Genomic DNA, 19,957 nt, shown 5'->3' on the forward strand with positions numbered 1-19,957 from the left:
TTAAAAGCTTTCTGTAACTTTTGTGCATTCTTGCACACTCATTGTGACCCTTCCACAGAGCTCTTCAGAGGAAACCAGCCCTCCCCTCTCTAACAGTTCGTAAGTAATTGTTGGTTAACCAGGAATTTTACCTCTTACTTCACATTCATGAGCAGATTGGAAACTATTATGTCCGTAATAGGAGGAAGAGGCTCAGAATTTTGTGGTATGCCTAGCAATAAAAAGCAAAGCAGTTGTCATACGCATTTTGGCTTGAATCATGACAAGAAGCAGATGTGTGACATGCCTTTTCCTTTGCTTGCATTTATCCCAAATGATTTGAAATTCTTAAATGTTTTTTGTTGCAATTTAATCTTCTTCTGAATAAACTCACTGTCACGTTGAGTCCATACAGAGCAGTTGCAGTTTGACATTTCTGCAGCTTTTCAGCAAGTGCTTGATTTATGTTTATTTTCAACTAAACTAGAGGGAAGATCATGTTTATCTTGCGGTGAAAAGATTAGGTGTATTTTCAGGTTGGAAAGCTGTAAAAGGCATACTATCAGTTTACAAATAATGGTTGTATATTTTAAAAGCACAGAGGCCAGTGAACTCTCTTGTACAATTTAGAGCTTTATTATTCAGGTTTAGATGCTCTTATGTCTGCTCAGAAATACAGGCATGATTGAATCCAAATTGATCGGGTGAGTCTGGTGTCAGGATTGTGACATACCACATGTGCTTGAGCATGGTAATGGTGCTGTCTCCAGGAGGCTCATCCTTTTCAGAGTATCAGCTGGGGAGTGCCTGTACTGCTCAGGTTTTGTTTTTCAGATACATTGCTGTGATTCTATTTTTCCATTTCTATTTAAATGAAATACAAAGTCATGAAATCATTAGTTATTAAATAATCCCAGTTCTTTCAGCTACTTCCCATAATACCTGTGCTCCAGACCCCTCATCAGCTTCATTACACTTGTCTAAGCATGCTCCGGGGCCGCAGCATCTTTCTTGCAGTGAGAGGCCTAAAAGAGCGCACAGTACTCAAGGTGCAGTGTCACCAGAGCTGAATACCAGGGAAAATCACCTCCCTGCACCTGGTGGCAATGCTGTTTCTTGTTCAAGCTAGGATGCTATTGGCATTCTTGGCCACCTGTGCACACCTGAGCCACCAGGCTCATGTTCAGCTGAGTGTTGACTAATTATCCCAGATCCGTTTTTTCTGCACAGAAATGTAATCTTGCCTACACTAGTTTTTTCCATTTCAATATGAATGAGAAGAATTTAATGAATGAAAATATGTTTTTGTAACTTTTATGCACGCCAAATAATTGGATGTATCATCAGGTACATTCAGCAATCTATTCTATTGCTGAAGGGAGTGAAGATGAAAATATAAATTTTGCCAAATAGCGTAATTTGAACAGAGTGATCATAGATCACCATGTAAGGGAGTTGGAGTCATCTCTTAATAGTTGTGGCTGGGCTTTTGTCTACAGACTTTTTTTTCCTAAGGGTAAAAAATATTTTAGATATAACTGAATTATACTGAAATTGCTAAGGTGCAGTCAAACATGATCTCTGTGTTAGGGGAAAAATTGTTGAGGAATAACAAATTGAAAGTTAATATAGTAAGCAGTTACTCAAAGTGAGCTCAAGCATGGATTTTAATTGCTTTCCCTATAGAAATGATAATAAGGTTTTCTTAATATCTGTACAGAGAAACAGTAAAATTATACTTTTTGTGAGAGTCTATAAGAACTATCTACAAAAATCCCCTTAGAAAGAAAAAGATTGCACATTAGTCTTCTGCTTCTTACCTCTGTAGCAGCTCAGCAGTCCCACCAGAGCCACTTAGTATGAAAATGATGTGAAAATCAGGCAGCTAGCAGTATTTCATACTGGTACTAGAAGCATGTTCAGCTTTGAGTATTTAAACCAGGATTGTGTGAACGTGAAAGAAACCATTTATTGGTTGAAAGTGCTTGAAAGGCTAGTTAAGTTTAAGCTTCTTTTCCTCACTTTATTCCCACAAGAGATCTTGCAGTTCAATGTTATTGAGGCTGCTTTTCATCCAGGCTGTATAAGGAATTGCATTAGTTTTTTAGGGGATTGGAAGTACCAATTCCAGAGAGGAGGAAAAAAAAAGCACCATTTTAGATTTCCGTTGTGTTGCTTTACTTAGTGAAGAAGGCAAATCTGTAAAGACAAACTCTTTTGCAGAGAAAATGCTGAAGTATCCTTAACTGTCCCCTTCTGTGCTCTCTGCATTCCCCTGCTTGGTGTACTGGGTGGGATCCTGTCCTGGAGGTCTTTGTGTTCTACCAGTGCTGTTCCAGTCCAGGTGAGAAGGAGGGAGGAGACAAAGTAAAGTGCCCCTCAGAAATCCTTCACTCTTATCCCAAATACCTTTAATTCTTTCTTGTTAGTTATCTACATTTTTAGGCTTAGGTCAGTGTGGCTGTAGGGCTGTAGAAAGGAAAAGGATCCAGGGGTGTTGTTATTGATGCTCAAATGAATGTGAAGCAGCAGTGTGCCCAGGTAGCCAAGAAGGCCAATGGCATCCTGGCCTGTGTCAGAAGTAGTGCAGCCAGCAGGAGCAGGAGGTGGTTGTCTCCTGAACTACAGTGGTGAGGTAGCACCTTGAGTACCATGTTCAGTTTTGGGCCCCTCACTGCAAGAAAATCACTGAGGCCCTGGAGCGTGTCCAGAGAAGGGCAATGAAGCTGTGCAGGATCTGGAGCACAGGTCTGATGGGGAGCGACTGAGGGAGCTGGGATTGTTCAGCATGGAGAAGAGGAGGCTCAGGGGAGACCTTATCACTCCCTGTAAGGAGGTTGTGGTGAGGTGTGGGTCAGCCTCTTTTCCCAGGTAACAGCAATCAAATGAGAGAGAATGGCCTCAAGTTGTGTTAAGGGAGAGTCAGGTTGAACATCAGGAAAAATTTCTTCTCCGGAACAGTGATCAGACACTGGAACGAGCTGCCCAGGAAGGTGGTGGAGTCATGGTCCCTGGAGGTGTTCAAGAAACATTTAGATGTGGCATCAAGGCACATGGTTTAGTGGGCAGCATTGGTAGTAGGTGGACAGTTGGACTAGGTGATCTTACAGATCTTTTGTAACCTTAATGACTTAATGATTTGTAACAACATTGCATTTTTTTTACTAGACAGCTTTTAATATTAAGGACATATGCCATACACTTGTTGCATGTATTCGTTAAGGATGCTAAAAGAGCAACTCATCTCGAATGGAATCTGTGCTTCTTGAAGCTTAGTCATCCAATTTGTTAGCTTACATGCTGAGTCAGAAATTCCATACTGCTGTTGTGGCAGAAAATAGTGGTCCCTTAACACAGCTCCCATTTGACACATTGACAAAAGAAGCTTCTTATTTTTCCTTCTTGATATACATTGTACATCTCTTTGAATAGGATCCCAGTACCTTGTCAGTGTTTTGATTTATCATTAATTGTTAAAAGACCAAATATTCTGCTGTAACATAAAACTTGGGATTGGAAATATAAATTGCTGCATTGTTTTCTTTGACACCAGTAGCTGCTTTGACTTCAGGGAGTTTTGTCTTGCCATGTTTAAGTCTCTTAATGATACTAGCAGGTACTACTTTCCTTCAGAAGATTTATTTCTCATCAGTGAAGTAAGAGATCTTAAAAGTATTAAGAAAGAATCCCTCTCATGTTTTGTACTGGGGCATCCTTCCTCATTTTTTTTTCCTTGTAAGTCTGGAAATCTCTGTGGAAACATTCAAGCAGCAGTGCTGTTATGGTTTTACATGCTAATTACCTTTGAAATGATTTACAATTGATTTTTTTTTTTTTAGATTAGCATCCTTTGGCTAGTATTTTTTTTTTTCTTTTTCCACTTTTATAAACATGGGAAGGAGAAGGAACAATGAAATGTGCATTGGGTAGGAGAAATAGTCTAGAAGTACTGGCCTTGAATGTAACATCTTACTTCCTCATGTCTGTGAAATAATGCTTTTCTCTGCTTCCAGAGCTCATAGGAGAACTATCTGTGTTAGAGTTTCAGAGCCTTAGAATAGAAGACATTCCACAAAGTTATGTGCAGGGCAGCAGTGGGAGAATTGACACATAAGCATTTGTGTCACTTCCTTATGCCTATTGCTTTGGCATGAGGAGTTGTGGCAATTAAGAATCAAGATCAACATTGAAGGACTGAGACTTGCCTTTTCTGAAGTCTCTCAGAAGATACAAAGGTACATGGCGTACTATGCTGAAAAAAGTAGTGAGGAGTGTTTACTGAATGTAAAGTTCAATCCAGTTCTTTCTGCCCAGTGAAATAAGATCGTCTTGATAAGCTGATGAGCTGTGACACACTCCTGCCCCAGGGAGGTTCTTACTCAAGTCTTGGATAATTTCTTTGAAACAGACCCAGAAAATGTTTGGCTGCCAACTTCATCCTGTTTGCTGCCAATCAGGAAATTTCCATCCAATAGATTAATTCCAGACACTCCCTGGTGGTTTAGCTGTTCATTCAAGTGCAGTGCTAACATTGAACTTTGAATTAAGAAATACTATGGCTATGCATGTACATCTTTCTTAGCCTTTAAGTCTATTTTGGTGGTGGTAGAGATCGTGTACAGTGCATTCTTTTAGAGATTTTTTTTTCACATTCTCACTAACTCCTGCAGGGTACTTCATTAACTGCTCTATTACGAGAAAAAACGTTTCATGGTAATGCGCAGAATGTTTTTATTTTAAAAAATAATTTCAAAAAACAACAAAGAAAAAAAAACAAAACAACAAAAAAAAACCAACAAGGAAACTAACAATTCCTTAAAGTGTTAAAGATGGAATAACTTACCACTTCTATTGCATGGTTATTTTACTTGCCTGTGTAACTCAATTTTGGTTTGAAGAGTGGATTCATGCAGTATTCCACACTCAGAAGGATTAGGATTAGACTTGCGTACAGAAGGTAGTTGTTGTGATTTATCTGCTTTTCTCATAGTACTGAGGGCAGAATCTTAAATGGCTCAGGTACTTGGATGTGAACAGGGGCATTCTTTGCTGGAACCACACAGAACGACCAATTTCATATTCTTTTGGCTATCAGAGAATTCCTGTGATTTTAGAAGCTATATGAATTAAGATGTGTGGATATATTTAGGTTATCAGATATTTAGTGATAGAATTTCTAACCTTGTCTCAGCAATGCAGTTCTTCATAAGGATCTTTCAGATTTTGATCAAACAGTATTGTGGATTTGGGATGATGTCAAATGAAGACCAGTTTCAGGAGAAGAAGTCCAACCAGTATCAAAGTTTTTTGTTGTTTTGGGTTTATTTATTTATTTATTTATTCATATTTTCATTTGTTTCCCTGCTGGGTAAAGAACTGGATGGTTGTTGTGAGCAGAGTTAAATCTGGTAGGCAGTTAGTTGCAAGTAGTCTTCCTTCAGACTCAGTATTGGGGCCAGTTGGATGAGTGGATCGAGTGCACCTTCAGTATGTTTGCAGGCAGTGTCAAGTTGGGTGGGCATGTTCTGCTTCTGGGTATGAAGGCTCTGCAGAAGGGTCTGGGTTAGGCTAGATCAATGGGCCAGGACTAACTGTATGAGGTTCAACAAGACTAGGTGCCAAGTCCTGCATTTCAATCACAACAGTCAGTTGCAGTGCTGCAGGATAGGTGAAGAATGGCTAGAAATCTGCCTGGTAGAAAAGGTGCTGAGGGTGCTTGCCAGTTGACAGCCATCTGAACATGAGCTAGCAGTGTGCCCTAGTGGCTAAGAGTTGCCAGTGGCACCAATGCCAGAAAGATTACGGCCAGTAGGATGAAGGATGTGATTGTACCTCTCTACTCAGCACTGATGAGACCGCACCTTGTGTACCGTGTTCTGTTTGGGCCCCTCACTACAAGAATGACCTTGAGTTTCTAGGACACCTTCAGAGAAAAGCAATGAAGCTGGTGAAGAGTCTAGAAAACAAGACGTATGAGGAGCAGCTGACGATAGTAGGGTTGTGTAGGCTAGAGAAAAGGAGGCTGAGGAGAGACCTCATTGCTCTTTACAACTACCTGAAAAGGAGGCTGGAGTGAGGAGCTGTTGGTCTCTTTTATCTAGTGACAAGTGATAGGATGTGAGGAAGCAGTGTCTTAAGGTGCACCAGGGGAGATTTAGGTTGGGAGTGAGGGAAATTTCTTCATGGGAAGGGTGGTTAGACATTGGAATGGGTGCCTTAGGAAGTGGTGGGGTTAACTTCCCTGCGGTATTTAAGAGATCTGTAGATGTGGTGCTTAGGAATGTGGTTAGGTGATGGACTTGTAGTATTAGATGATAGATGGACATGATGATCTTGAAGATCTTTTCCGACCTCAATGATTCTATGGCTCTAAAATCCACTCAGGATTAAGAGTTGCTCCTTGCTCAGCCACTTCAGTATCTTTTTGCTAAAACTTCTGTTACTCTGACATTTGAATGTAGTTAATTTCTCCTTGCAAAAGACCAGAAATAACTTCATAGATTCTAGAAGTATTCCTAGGCCATGTTATAGCCATTAAAATTTCTTCTGTGAGTTAATCTTCAGGATGTTATTAATGATGATGTTACTGAAGACAGGTCAGTTTCACCCATCTACAGTCACGTTCTTCAGCACATAAGGGCTGCATTGACTGCAGTGGTTCTGAATCAAGTCCTAAATCAGGACTGATATGACACTGAAGTCAATAATTTAAATCAGAGTGCTCAGCCTGCAACTGCCTGCAGTCTATCTTGGAGGAGGCAGAGTGGCTATTCTCCTGTGTCATAAACCAGCTTCTCACCACCATCTTCCTTTGCACAGCTTACTGCTTTGAGGATGGTATCACTGCATACCAAAGAAAGTGGTAGGCAGTGCCTTTTTCTGCTGCTGACTTTTCCTTTCTCTTTTGTTCTCCTTCCTCTGACGAGGCTAGGTGACATTACTTTCCATGGTGACATGGAGCAGCTCACAGCTCCTTGCAAACAGGTTTTTGTGCCTTAACCCTGCAGGTGGCTCAGCACCACAGTTATTTGCTCACTCCCCTCTTCCCAGTGGGATCAGGGAGAGAATTGGGAAGAAAAATGGTAGAACTCATGGGTTGAGATAAAACTATTTACTAAAATAGAGGGAAAGGATAATAATTATGACTCCATCTCTATCAATATAAATGTATATAACAAGTGATGCACAAGTAATTGCTTACCACCCCCCCAAATGATGCCCGGCAAGCCTCTGAGCAGCAGCAGAGAGTAAGATGAACTCCTATCTCCCATACCCTCCAAAACTCCTTCTACTTGATGTCACATGGTATGGGATTTCCCTTTGGCCAGTTTAAATCAGCTGTCGTAATTCGGTTCCTCCTAGCTCCTTGTGCTCTTCACTGGGAACGGCTTGGCTCTGTGCTACACAGCTTAGCAGGAACCAAAAACACTGGCATGTTACCAACTGTTTTTCTCTTAGAACCAAAAGCATAGCATTATACCAGACACTCTGAAGAAAAATCTATCCCAGCTGAAACTAAGACACTTATATGCAGGGAAAGTAGAAAACGTCTTAACGTTCTTGCTCAAGGTCAGATATAAAATTATGACATTTTACATCAACCTGCAACCTGAGAACAGTGTCAAAGATACAGTAAGGCTGAATTAAGCTGTAGAAGTGTCTCTGTTTCTTCACCTGAAAATATCTGCAAGATGAAGAAGAGAGGAAAGGCAAACTGTTCAGAATTTACCTGTACTGTGAAAGAGTCATTCTGCCCATATCATTGAAACCAGTGGGAATCCATGGAAGGTAAAAGAAAAAAAAGTCAGTAGAGGTATTAGGTTATATGTACTCCTTTTCAGTACATGTGCTTCAGCAAAGCCAGATATAAGGGGAAAAGACCTATGTTGATAGAGGTGTTGAAGGTGTTTTTTTTTTTCCACAGCGCTCTCTTTGACTGTTGTTTTTTTTTGTGTGTGTGTGTGTGTTTTTTCTGGATGAGAGGGTTGTTTGAAAAAGAACGATGCACCTGAAATAGGATCTCCAGTGAAGGAACTTCTTCAGGGGAAGTGGGAAGATGTCCGTATTTGCCTCTGTATCAATGTCTTGTCTACAAGCAAAGACTTGGCTGATTAGAAGAGTGCTATTGGGAGGCTCCCTTACCCATGGACACAGCTTGCTCTGGGGTAATGGTCTGCACTAAGTGCTCTGTTGGCCAGGAGGAGGACCAGTGTGTATTTTTTGGTGTTTGTTCAAAGAAATAATGGAACGATTGTTAGCCCTTAGACCCTGCAATACCAATGTAACTCCTGTAAGACATATATGGGATTTCCATCTATGTGCACGTAAGATATTTCTCATACAACATAGAGAAAATACAAAAATAAATGAGTGGTCTTGTGGAATCAGTTAGATGATTATTTTTCATGAATGGAAATACTGCACTTCCATCAAATCTATTAAGTGAAAGCAGCAATGCTTTAGCAGCCACTACATCAGTAACCTAAGAAGGTTGCACACCAGTGTTCCTCAGCCCAACATGGAATGCCTTTCCTCCAAACCTTTAGTTTGAAATGACTGCTTCCCATACCCACCACACAATGTTAGCTGTCCGCAGCCCCTTGAAAGTGGATATGAGAACATCTCCCAAAGTGCTGCTTAATGAGCTATAAAAATGTTTTTTTATTTACCAAACCCCAGCAACGTAACCACAGCCTGAACAATGTAACCAACTCCCTTCTCCCCAGAGGCTCCCCATGGCTTTGTTTATATTGTACATAGGAAAAAGGTTAAGACAGAACTCTTCACCCTCTATTCTCTCAGGCCTGTATCTTCCCTCTTTCCCTCCCATGGACAGATAGCTGTGTGTGGAGACCTATCATGTTAGAGAGAGCAGTCTGCTACCCAAAGCTGCTGATTAGTACAAGGTGCCTGGCTGTCTGTCTCTCTCTGTTGCCACCACTTGCATTCATTTACTGATGACTGTAACGCAGTACAGAAAATGTATTGGTATACTATTCAGTTCTTCTTTCTCTGCCTTAATATGGATAATTATGCCTTAGTTGTCTTTTTAAACTGTTTTTGAACTGTGGTGCTCTTAGATAAATGTGCAAATGCATCATCAGATTTCAGATACTGAAAGTTTTGTCACTGATGCAAAACAAATGCCAGATTCAAATATCCTTTTTTTTTCCCTAAAGTTTTAAGTAACTTTCTAGTTCACACTGAAATTCAAGATGATCTTCTGTTTTGCATCTTCTCTTGAAGCAAAGGGGCCAAACAGATCTGTGCTTGTGATCTCTGTATTGAATTGCTTGAAAATAAATTATTTTTCAGTGAAGCAGTAATTGTGAGGAGGCTTGCATTTTTTTTTTGGTAAACACTATCCTAGGGGAAAAAATTAGTGTTGTGACGGAAAGAGTTCAATTCATAATGATGTATGAAATGATTAAGATTGCAACAACTTCTCGTATAGCCTTCCTTTAGATATCAGTCTCATCTCTGCTAGGGAAGATCATGGAACAGATCCTCCTGGAAACTAAGCTAAGGCACATGGGAGAGAGGAAGTTAATGTGGGTTAACCAGCATGACTTCACTGGGAGTAGGTTCTGCCTGGCTAAACTAGTTGTTTTAAATGATGATGTAATTGTGTCAGTGGACAAAGGAAGAGCCACTGATGTCATCTATCTGGACTACAGTAAGGCCTTTGACACAGTGCCCCATAACATTCTTCTCTCCAAATTGGGAAGATACAGATTTGATGGGTAGACTGTGCAGTGGATGAGGAACTGCTAACAAGATCATACTTGGAAAGTGATGGTCAATGGCTCAGTGCCTGGGTGGAGATCAGTGGTGAATGGTGTCCCTCAGGGGTCAGTACTGGGAACTCTAACATCTTCGTCACTGACACTGACTGTGGAATCAATTACATTCTCAGCAAATTTGCAGGTGACACCAGGTTGTTCGGTGTAGTTGGCACACATGAGGAATGCAATGCCATTCAGACAAGCTGAGCAGTGGGCACAGGAGAACCTCATGAGGTTCAAGTGCAAGGTCTTGCACCTGAGTATTGGCTGTCCCCAGTATCACTATCAGCTGGGAGTGAAAAGGTGGAGTGCAGTCCTGCTGGAGAGGAGTTGGGGGTACTGGTGGATGGTGAGCTGGATGTGAACCAGCAGTGTCTCCTTGCAGCCCACAAAACCAACTGTATCCTGGACTGCAGCAAAAGAAGCATGGCCAGCAGATCAGGGTGGTGATCCTGTCCCTCTGCACTTGTGAAGCACTGCTTTCAAATTCTCTCAGAACAGGAGAGTCACAGACCTGTTGGTGCACATCCAGAGGAGGGCCACAACAATGATCCAAGGGATGGATCACCTCTCCTACAGGACAGGCTGAGAGAGCTGGGGCTGTGCAGCATGGAGAAGAAAAGGCTGTGAGTTGACCTGACAACAACCTTTCAGTATCTGTATATTCATTCTCAAAGAATGAAAGGAACATACTCTTTAGCGGGATCTGTCATGACAGGACAAGGGGAAATGTTTTCAAACTGAAGAAGGGGCAATTTAAATTGGATATAAGGAGGAAGATTTCTTCAATAAGGATGGTGAGGCACTGGCACAGATTGCCTGGAGGTGTGGTGGATGCCCCATCCTAGAGACATTCAAGGTCAGGCAGGATGGGGCTCTGATGGCACCTGATGGAGCTGTGGATGTCCCTGTTCACTGCAGGGGAAAGTTGGACTAGATGACCTTAAGCGTCCCTTCCAATTCAAACAATTTGTGATTCCTTGTTTGCACTTGCTCACTCATTTTAGTTTTGTTTTTATACTGAGCAGCTGCATCTGAGCTGCTACACTGCAGCTTAACTGTCTAAATTTAAAACTATACCACAGCTATCTGTTTCCTAGTGCTAGAAAAACCTGTCATTCAGGGCCTGGTGCTAGCTCTCAGCAGGATGTGTAAGCACACAGCCGAGAGAAGCTGGGAGAGAAAACTTCTTTGTGTGTGGAATTTGGCTTGTGTGGGGGAAAAGGTGCCAAGGGGAAGGAGGAAAGCAGTGGTGAGTCAAAGACTTACACAAAAAGGATTGAGGATTGTGTTTCTTCTTTCTGTACTTTATGAATAAGAGCTTAAGAAACCCATTGTTTAACTTACATTGTAGGTCTCGGTTGAGCTACGACACGTCTGAGAATTCCTTCATCTAGATGAGATGTAGTCTCCCTTTACTTCAATTTCCTTTCAGTAAGACAGAGATGATAACCCAGCCTTTCTCTCAACTTTAGATCTATGTTGCCACCTAATCCATTTCAGGCAAAATGCACCAAGTAAGGACGAAATGTTTCTATGGGAACAAGCTCAGATGATGATGGCACCAACAGCCACTGTGCTCACGGCATGGTTAGAATCACAGAATCACAGAATTGTAGGGGTTGGAAGGACCTCTAGAGATCATCGAGACCAACCCCCCTGCCAAAGCAGGTTCCCTACACCAGGTCGCACAGGTAGGCGTCCAGGCGAGACTTGAATATCTCCAGAGAAGGAGACTCCACAACCTCCCTGGGCAGCCTGTTCCAGTGCTCCGTCACCTCACCGTGAAGAAGTTCTTACGCACATTCGTGTGAAACTTCCTATGCTGCAGCTGATGTCCATTTCCCCTCGTCCTGTCTCCACGTACCACTGAAAAGAGACTGGCCTCACCACCACCATGGCCGCCACACCTCAGATATTTCTAAACCTGGATCAGGTCCCCTCTCAGTCGTCTTTTCTCAAGGCTAAACAGACCCAGTTCACTCAGCCTTTCTTCATAGGAGACACCTGTGGTGGGAGAGGTGCAGGTAGATGAGTTGGGCAGCAAGTATGAGGCTGCTGGACTTACCTATCCTCTTGTTGGCTTGCTTTGTTCAGTCACTTCCAGTCTCACGATGTTAAAGGACTTTGCTGGTGCTGACATTGAGTAATATGGGATTTTCTTCTAGCTCAGAGGTGTGTTTAAGATGGATGCTTCTCCTTGCCATGTGGATAAACACACAGCATGCATGTTAATCCACAAACTTGATCCAGTAATTCATATTGTTTTTTAAGAACACTAAATGTAAGTTGTGATTCCTTGTTCAGAGAAAAATGTCCTCTGAACAAAGAGATATCTTCTTCCTAATTCAGAAAAGGGTTGAATTAGGAGCTCTGTGATAAGGTGAGATCAGGTGGATTTTTTCCTCTTTCTTTCTCTGTGCCTCACCTTTTGTAAATACTTCTCGAGTGTGTTTCACTAATTTAGATTATTCATGCTGTCTGCTGTGAACTCTGCGAACACAATCAAAGTCTGTTTTCAGTCTAACACCTTCGCTTTGGAAAAGGGCTGTAATGTGAGCACACTCAGGTGTGCTGAGTGCTCTGTGGTGCCTCACTTCTAGTTATGCTTCCTTCTATCCAGCCATACATCTGCACCTGAGCACGAACTGTGAGCTGTTGACTTTTCACCACTTGTGTGAGCTCTATGTGATGGGCTAGTTCCTTAGGGAGCAAATAAACATTAAAAGCTGACTTCTGATCTGTTTCAGAAGTCTAATGGTGACTTCGTTTATGTGAATTCAGTGCAGTTCCCTAACAATATCATTAATTCTTGGGCGAACGAAAGGGAAAGACTAATTCCCAGTCACTTACATTAGCACAAGGTGCAGCCACAGTTTATTAGTGACGCATTTATCTTGCTATGGACAAGCATGAATAATTACACATGATACAAGGTGAGGCCGTCAAATATGTGCTGGGATAACTGATAATAAAACTTAGCTACATAAAGCTTAACTTATATAAAGGCTCATAGATTTTATTGATGCCAGTTCAGAAGTTCATAACTTGGGTGGCTGGGAAAAATGGGGTGTTTTAAGACTGTGGTGATGGCAGACTGAGGCTCCACTTGGCTTAGATCACTCCCTGACATCTGTAGCTCTTTCAAAGCCCAACTCCCTTCAGCATCCCACAGCTAGGCCAGTTTCTCACCCGGCGGAAAGTAATATGCTCTTAAAGCCAGTGGTATTGTGATATTTATTCCAGTTCAGCAAGTGAAACAGCATTTTGCCTCCAAAGTCCATAAATCCTTTCTCACCCTCATCCTGATTTTCTCTTGTTGTTTAATATACACTCACTCAAGGTCAATCCTGTCTTCTCTCGTGCTTCAAGGAAAAAAATCTTTGGCAGACCTAGCTGACAGCTCTTTCTTCCGCCACTTACTTGTGTCAGATGTACAAGAGGATTGTATGGGAGGAGGAATGGGCAGCTCAGCACCTCTATGTAGTCAGAAGTAGACTCTGTTTATGTGAAGGGTTGGAGGAGGAATGGTTTATTTCAGGGAAAAGTGTCCTCCTGGAAAGTAGCAAACTGGAGAGAGAATCTGCCCTGCATCCCCATCCACATTTTTTTCTGAAAATTTCTCTCAGTGCTGCCATCCCTCGTTAAATACTCTGACTAATGTATAATAGGCACGTTGGCTGCACCTAAATGCATTATACTACAGCACCACCATGGTGTCTCATAGAGACACTTCTTTTCTTTCCCCCTGCTCCAAACTCTGCTAGGAATTTTTTTGCTCATAGGTAAATGATTTGAGCTTTTATGCTGAAAGCTATTGGTTGAGAGAGCTCTTGCAGTAGATGTAGAAAAGCTAAGCAATCTATTTTCATAAAAAAAACATGTTTTATGCAGTATTAGAGGTCTGGTTCTGTTCCAGGTAACAGAGGTAGGATAAGAAATATTGGCCTCAAGTTGCAGCAGGGGAGGTTGAGATTGGAACTTTTATTCTCAGGAAGAGTGATGAGGTATTGCAACAGGCTGCCTGGGGAGGTGGTAGAGTCACAGCCTGGGGGGTGTTGAGGAGACGTGTAGATGTGGCACTGAGGAACATGGGTTAGTGGGCAATGGTGTTTGTAGGTGGATAGTTGGACTGGATGATCTTAGTGGTCCTCTCGAACCTTAATGATTCTATAGTTCCATGTGTAGGTACATGGCATGGTATGTTCTTGATACTTGTAGTGATTAACTCCCCTTTTCTTCACCCAAAATGTTCCGGCATCAGAACCCCCTGCATACACACTGATAATCCTATAGATTACTGAATTTCTTTTTTTATGAAATCTTCATCCATTGGTAAATACAACTTCTCTCATTTCAGTCAATCTTCCAGAACTGAAAAGTGCTAATAATGTTTGTTTATATGCCAAAGCAGCTTTATCTGCAACAGTGATGTCCCAGCTGCTGGAATAAATCAGATACTTGGGTTTCTTGCAATATTCCTGAACTTGGCTTGAAGACACTAAAATCATTAATCAAATATATCAAAGGGATGGAAACTCTAGCACAGCCTCACTCTTACTAAATATTTGAAATAAATGTGCTTTTAAGTATCAGCAGAGCTAGCTAGGTGTGTACAAGGATCCAAGATTGAGGTTTTCTGCTTGCTGTTCAATAGTATTATAAAAAAGCCTTTTTTGTTTTTCTTTTTGATTTTGGCTGGGTTTTCTACAAAAACAAGGCATTTGTAATGTGTGTTGTTCTGTCTGCCTGCTCGCTCTTCATTTTTCATTTCTTGAACAATTTCAGTCAAAACTAAGCCGGTCACAATCAAATTAATGGAAAGGAAGAGGTCTGAGTAACATTGACTCTGCAAATTCTGTAAGCAGAGGGAAATGGTGTTAATATTTTTGCTCATTGAGGGTGAGTTCAGCTTCGTTACACATGAAAAAATCTGCAAAGGAAAGACATCGTGTGTTCTGTTGATCGCAGAACTACCTGTTCCCAAAGCAAGAATGCGTTCTGAATTATTTTTGAGTTCATAACTGCCATGAGAGATACGTGACAAAACTTGGCAGTAGGAGTCTGGATTGCAATTTCTGGGCTCCTGAAGACTCTGTGTGCTGAGAATGTGGTATTTACAGCTCAGGAGGAGGTTGAGAGGAGAGTGAGCAGCCCTGGAGTTCCTCCATGCCCTGTCCAACTTGGAGAAGTTGAGGAGGTGTGTGGCAGCGAGGGCAATAATTTTGCATGTTTCAAGGGATAGGAGAGGTGGGCTTCTCTTCCCCTCAGAGGAGAACAACAGATTTATTTTTCCAAATCAAGAGCACTCCAGTGGAAGGTGAAACTCTTTAGAATTGCTGTGTGGTTGAGTTGATGTAACTCACTGGGCGTGCCTTCAGGGAGGCCTCCTTTATGCTGAGCGCTCCAGGTGCCAGAACTGTAGAGATGAAAGCAGTATGCATGTTCATTGTTTATACATTGTATGGCAGTAATATACCCCAACGTCTCTTGCAGTAATTTGAATCTGCATATAGTGACCTGAGGTACCTGGCTTTTGCATTTGGAAAAATGAGTTGTGTGTATGAGTATGAAGCTCTTTGGTCTTCATATTCGCTTCCTTAGAATGTCTGTATAGGCAGTTGACAGACTCACTATGGGAAAGGAGCCTTATCCTAGTTTGCTATTTACTTACTTTTTTGCTATGCTAATGCACCATAAATCAAACTTTAAAATTCTTAAAATGCTTCCATGTACTGTACAAAGAAAATGTGTTTGGTGAAAGCAGCGCATTTTGTAATAAGAAGAAAAGAATTTAAGAATCTTTTGAATGAATGTAATTTTGTTTTGTTTTGTTTTTGATACAGATATTCAGACCATTGCTAAGAATTGAGCTGTAAGCATTACTGCTGGTTTTGGAAATTCTGCCTTAAATTGTTGAAATAGACAAAACAGTATAGAAGAGATTTATATGAAAAATTCACATGTGGGCTCAATTCTTTGATTTTGATTAAACTGTCAAAATGAAATTTTGCTTAGTGTTGATCACTTGCATGAGAGACCACTTTTAGTTGTCAATCCTTTGGAATTTATTATCTAATAAATATATTTTTATAGGACATATTCCTATTTATATATAGGAATATATATAATATCCATATATTCCTGTTAATAAGGGACTCAGTTTCTCTCCAGTTCTGCAGAGTCCAGAGAAATCAACTTTTGCACTGTATTTATTGCCTAGCACTTCCAAGCCTAACCCAAAACATGTCATTACTTCATTTTCTCTGTGAGGAAGCAGAAGAGGAATCATTTGGATCCGACTTCAGCCAGCAGAGAAATTGCAAGATTCCTGATTTCTTTACAGTTCTTTACTTTGGAAGTAGCACCTGGTGTAGTGCAAGAAAAGAGTACGAAATCTGTTTTGTTCACCAGCACAAAGCTCTTTAGATTTTGTGTATGTTTAAAAGGCATAACAGAGTTCAGCTCAAAACTAAAGATTTCCTTTTTTCCAATGGGAAGTGTCACCAGAAGATGGTATGGAATTGCTGCTTAATGTTCCCATGTACTTAATTATTTTTTCCTGAAAATTCAATCAGCTGATAATGCCAAATTGAATTACACATCTGACCATCTAAACTGGCCCTTTCTTCTCCTATTCTTGCCTTGCATTTTCTTTTTGTTTTGAAATCCTAAAACTGTAGGGTTACTTTTCCATGCTCAAGTAGCCCAGTTTTTATACTTTTCACAATTAACTTCAGTCTTGAACGAATACTCACTGTTCATAAATTACAACCCATCATGTAACTGTGGTGGAAGACAAGACCCAGAGTGACTGTTTCCTCCTTTCTGGAACAAGACAACTTTTGACTTGCCAGGGATCTCCCGTGTAGCTTTTAATTTTTCAGCTTCATTCATTCTGACTGGATTTTGACCAGAGCTGAGCAAACATTTTTGAAGCACACAAGCAATTCTCAGTGTAATCGAGATTCATATATTTCAAGTTTTTATTATTTTTTTTCTTCTATATATCACACCCAAAGGAATTCATTTTTCCCCAGAAAAGATCTTTCCCTTTTAATAACAGTATGGGTTTTCTAGATTAGTTTTCAAGCTGCACGGATCACATCAGAGCAGCTGCAGCACTACAGTTTGGCAGCACTGTAGTTTGGTTCCTGGGGTGCCATTGTAGAAATCCTGTTTTACACCTGAATATTAAAAGACACCTTCTGCCAAACATTGTATTTTAAAGATGCAGAAATGAAATAAAAATTCAGGGATCATGGACAGCTATTGCATCTGAGAGTTTTATTGACTATAAAAATGTGACAAGTTTCCCACTTTTTCCTTTACCGGCAGGTAGATACGTGGAGGTCTTACAAAATCACTGTCTTAAAGAAAGATTAACTATATAAAAAATAATAAATTGCATGTCCTAGCATAATGAGTAACTAGTAAAGAGAGGGCCTGTAGATATTACCTGGTGTACCTAATTTTGTGGGTCAAACCCTGAGAGTGCCACTCAACTTTACTCAAGTCCCTGATGAAATAACTTATTTGCTTCTCAGAAAATGAGAAATTTAGGAAAACTTGTTGTAATAGTTCACAGTGAGAGAATTGCTGCCTCACAGAAGTTCTTTGGTAAAGATGTTAAGTGAGGTGGCACAGTTGTGCAGGTCTATTCTAAGAGAATCAGTGGGAACCTTTCATGCTTCCTTTGAAAGTTGATTAATCTTCCATGTCACTTGTCCCATTTTGTGACCATGAAAGGTAGAGTTCTTGATTCTTGGTGAAATCAGGAGGGGAGTCTTTGACACTGCTACCTTGGACTTCTGGGGGATGGACTTTGAACTCTTTAGGACACTTACAGGGAGAATCCTTTGGGATTCAGTCCTGAAAGGTAAAGGGGTCCAGGAGGGCTGGAAGCACGTCAGGAAAGATGTCTTACAGGTGCAGGAGCAGGCTGTCCCCCTGTGCCGTAAGATGAGCTAAAGAGGAGGAAGATCAGTGTGGATGAACAGGGAGTTTAGACTCCAAGAGAAAAAGAGAATCTACATGCTATGGAAGAAGGGATGGGCAACTCAGAGACTGCAAAGAAGTTAGAATATGCAGGGAGAAAATTGAAAAGGCAAAAGCCTAGCTTGAGTTCAATTTGGCCACAGGGGTTAGAAAACAAAAAAGTTTTTTATAAAAAGTAAGTATTAAAAGTAAGAGGGCAAGGAGAAAATTCATCCATTACTGGATGCTGCAGGGAACATAAGCATTAAGGAAAAGGCTGAGGTTTTCAACCTCTTTACATCTGTCCTTAAAAGTCAGATCAGTTATCCTTGGTGAATAAGGGAAAGGCTGTTGATGTAGTTTACCTTGACTTCAGCAAAGCCTTTGACACTGGTGTCCCACAGTGTTCTCCTGGGGAAGCTGGCAGCCCAAAGCTTGGACAGCTGCACGCTTGGCTGGGTGAAGAACTGGCTGGAGGGCTGGACCCAGAGTGGTGGTAAATGGAATTACATCCAGTTAGCAACCTGTCTTGAGTGTTGTTCCCCAGGGGGTCAGTACTGGGGTCAGCCCTGTCCAATATCTTTATTGATGGCTTGAGTGAGGGCACTGAGTGCACCCTCACTAAGTTTGCAGATGACAGCCAGTTGGGAGGAAGTGTGGATCTGCCTGGGGGTAGGAAGTCCCTGCAGAGGGATCTGGACAGGCTGGATAGCTGGGCTGGGATCAATGGGATGAAGTTCAACAAGACCAAGTACCAGATTCTGCACTTTGGCCACAACCACCCCAGGCAACACTACAAGCTTGGGACAGAGCAGCTGGGAAGACTGCAGAAAAAATGGATCTGGGGGTGTTAGTTTGTGCATGGCTGAACGTGTAGCAGCAGTGTGCATAGGTGACAAAGAAGGCTAATCACATCCTGACTTGTATCAGAAATAATGTTGCCAGCATGAGCAAGGAAGTGTTCATCTCTCTGTACTTGGTGCTGGCTAGGCCATACCTTGAGTAGTGTTTCCAGTTTTGAGTGCCTATTTATAAGAGATACATGGAGGCCCTGGAGTCCAGAGAAGGGTACTGAAGATGGTGAGGGGCCTGGAGCATGTCTTATGTGGAGTTAAACTGAAAAAAGACTGTGGTGAGGTGGGACACTGGCCTCTTCTCCTGTGTAACTAGTCATAGGATGGGAGAGAATGGCATGAAGTTACACCAGAGGAGATTCAGTTTAGACATTAGGAACAATCTTTTCTCAGAAACGGGGACAATGCTTTGGCACAGGCTGCCCAGGGAGGTGGTGGAGTCGCTGTCCCTGGAGGTGTTCATACTAGGGAACATAATTTAGTGGGCAATGTTGGGTGGCAGGTGAACTGTTGACTGGATGATCTTGGAGGTCTTTTCCAACCTTGGTGATTCTATGATTCTGCTGCTTGTCCTTAGAACACTAACCGAGGATTTGCAGTAGTCGGGAGATGTCCCCTAACTGGTGTTTCTGTCTGTGATAACCTATAGAAAATGCATTGAATTTAACATGTTTGGTTGAGACATCTGTTTTTTTTTTTTTTATCTCTTGTAACCATTTCTTTTGCCTAACCACATCTGGTCCAAACAACGTCCATGGCTACAGTAATCTACAAATCTTAGAACTAGAATGAGAACTGTGAATATTTATGAGCAGAGAAAAGAATGCTCAAAATGCCTTTGCACACATTTCTGTGGAATGGCTTTTGCATTGGTTACCTTAAAAGATACTCAGATGTTGTATGTAGAATTGGCTCTTAACGTGAGCAAAACTCATTCTTTGGCATCTTGATTTAATTACTGATTCAGCCTAACATTTGTTTTGTCCTGGTTGGAGAATTCATTTTTGAAGATAACAGAAAAAACTCTGAAAGATTTAATGACTTACTAAAGAGGTGTTCATTTAGACTGGGAAACTTGGCTGCAAGTGATCCCACATGGCTGAGGGTATTCATTCAATTTCTTTCACAGATTCCAGAAAATATCACTGATGTTTGATACTGTGTCAGACTACCTCAATGACAAGCAGATATTAATATATTTTCCCCCAAAACAAGTTGTCATGAATAACTGGACTGCGGTGTGTTTCCCGCTTCCTCTGATACTGTCTGTAGATTATGGCATTGTGTGGATGCTGACCTATAACTCCTATGAATGCAATACTACAGCACTGGCAGGCAGCCAAGTCATAATGCAATGAATGT

General features: G+C 41.4%; 1 protein-coding gene across 6 annotated transcripts in view; it reads left to right on the forward strand.

Moving 5' to 3' along the window:
• The window catches only part of LOC100543530 (glypican-5-like), a 427,109-nt gene that overhangs the window by 208,121 nt on the left and 199,031 nt on the right, over nucleotides 1-19,957 (forward strand). Inside the window, exon 7 of one of the 6 annotated variants that reach the window (XM_085233256.1) lies at nucleotides 7,904-9,253. The exons of the other annotated variants lie outside the window; for them this stretch is intronic. Coding sequence (XP_085089382.1) covers nucleotides 7,904-7,991 — 88 coding nt within the window. The 3' untranslated portion in view covers nucleotides 7,992-9,253. Of the gene's footprint in view, nucleotides 1-7,903; nucleotides 9,254-19,957 lie in introns of those variants that run through there. 6 annotated transcript variants of the gene reach the window in all.

This window comes from Meleagris gallopavo, chromosome 11, assembly GCF_905368555.1.
Source record: "Meleagris gallopavo chromosome 11, MGAL_WU_HG_1.1, whole genome shotgun sequence".
In the NCBI taxonomy this organism is placed as follows: Eukaryota; Metazoa; Chordata; class Aves; order Galliformes; family Phasianidae; genus Meleagris; species Meleagris gallopavo.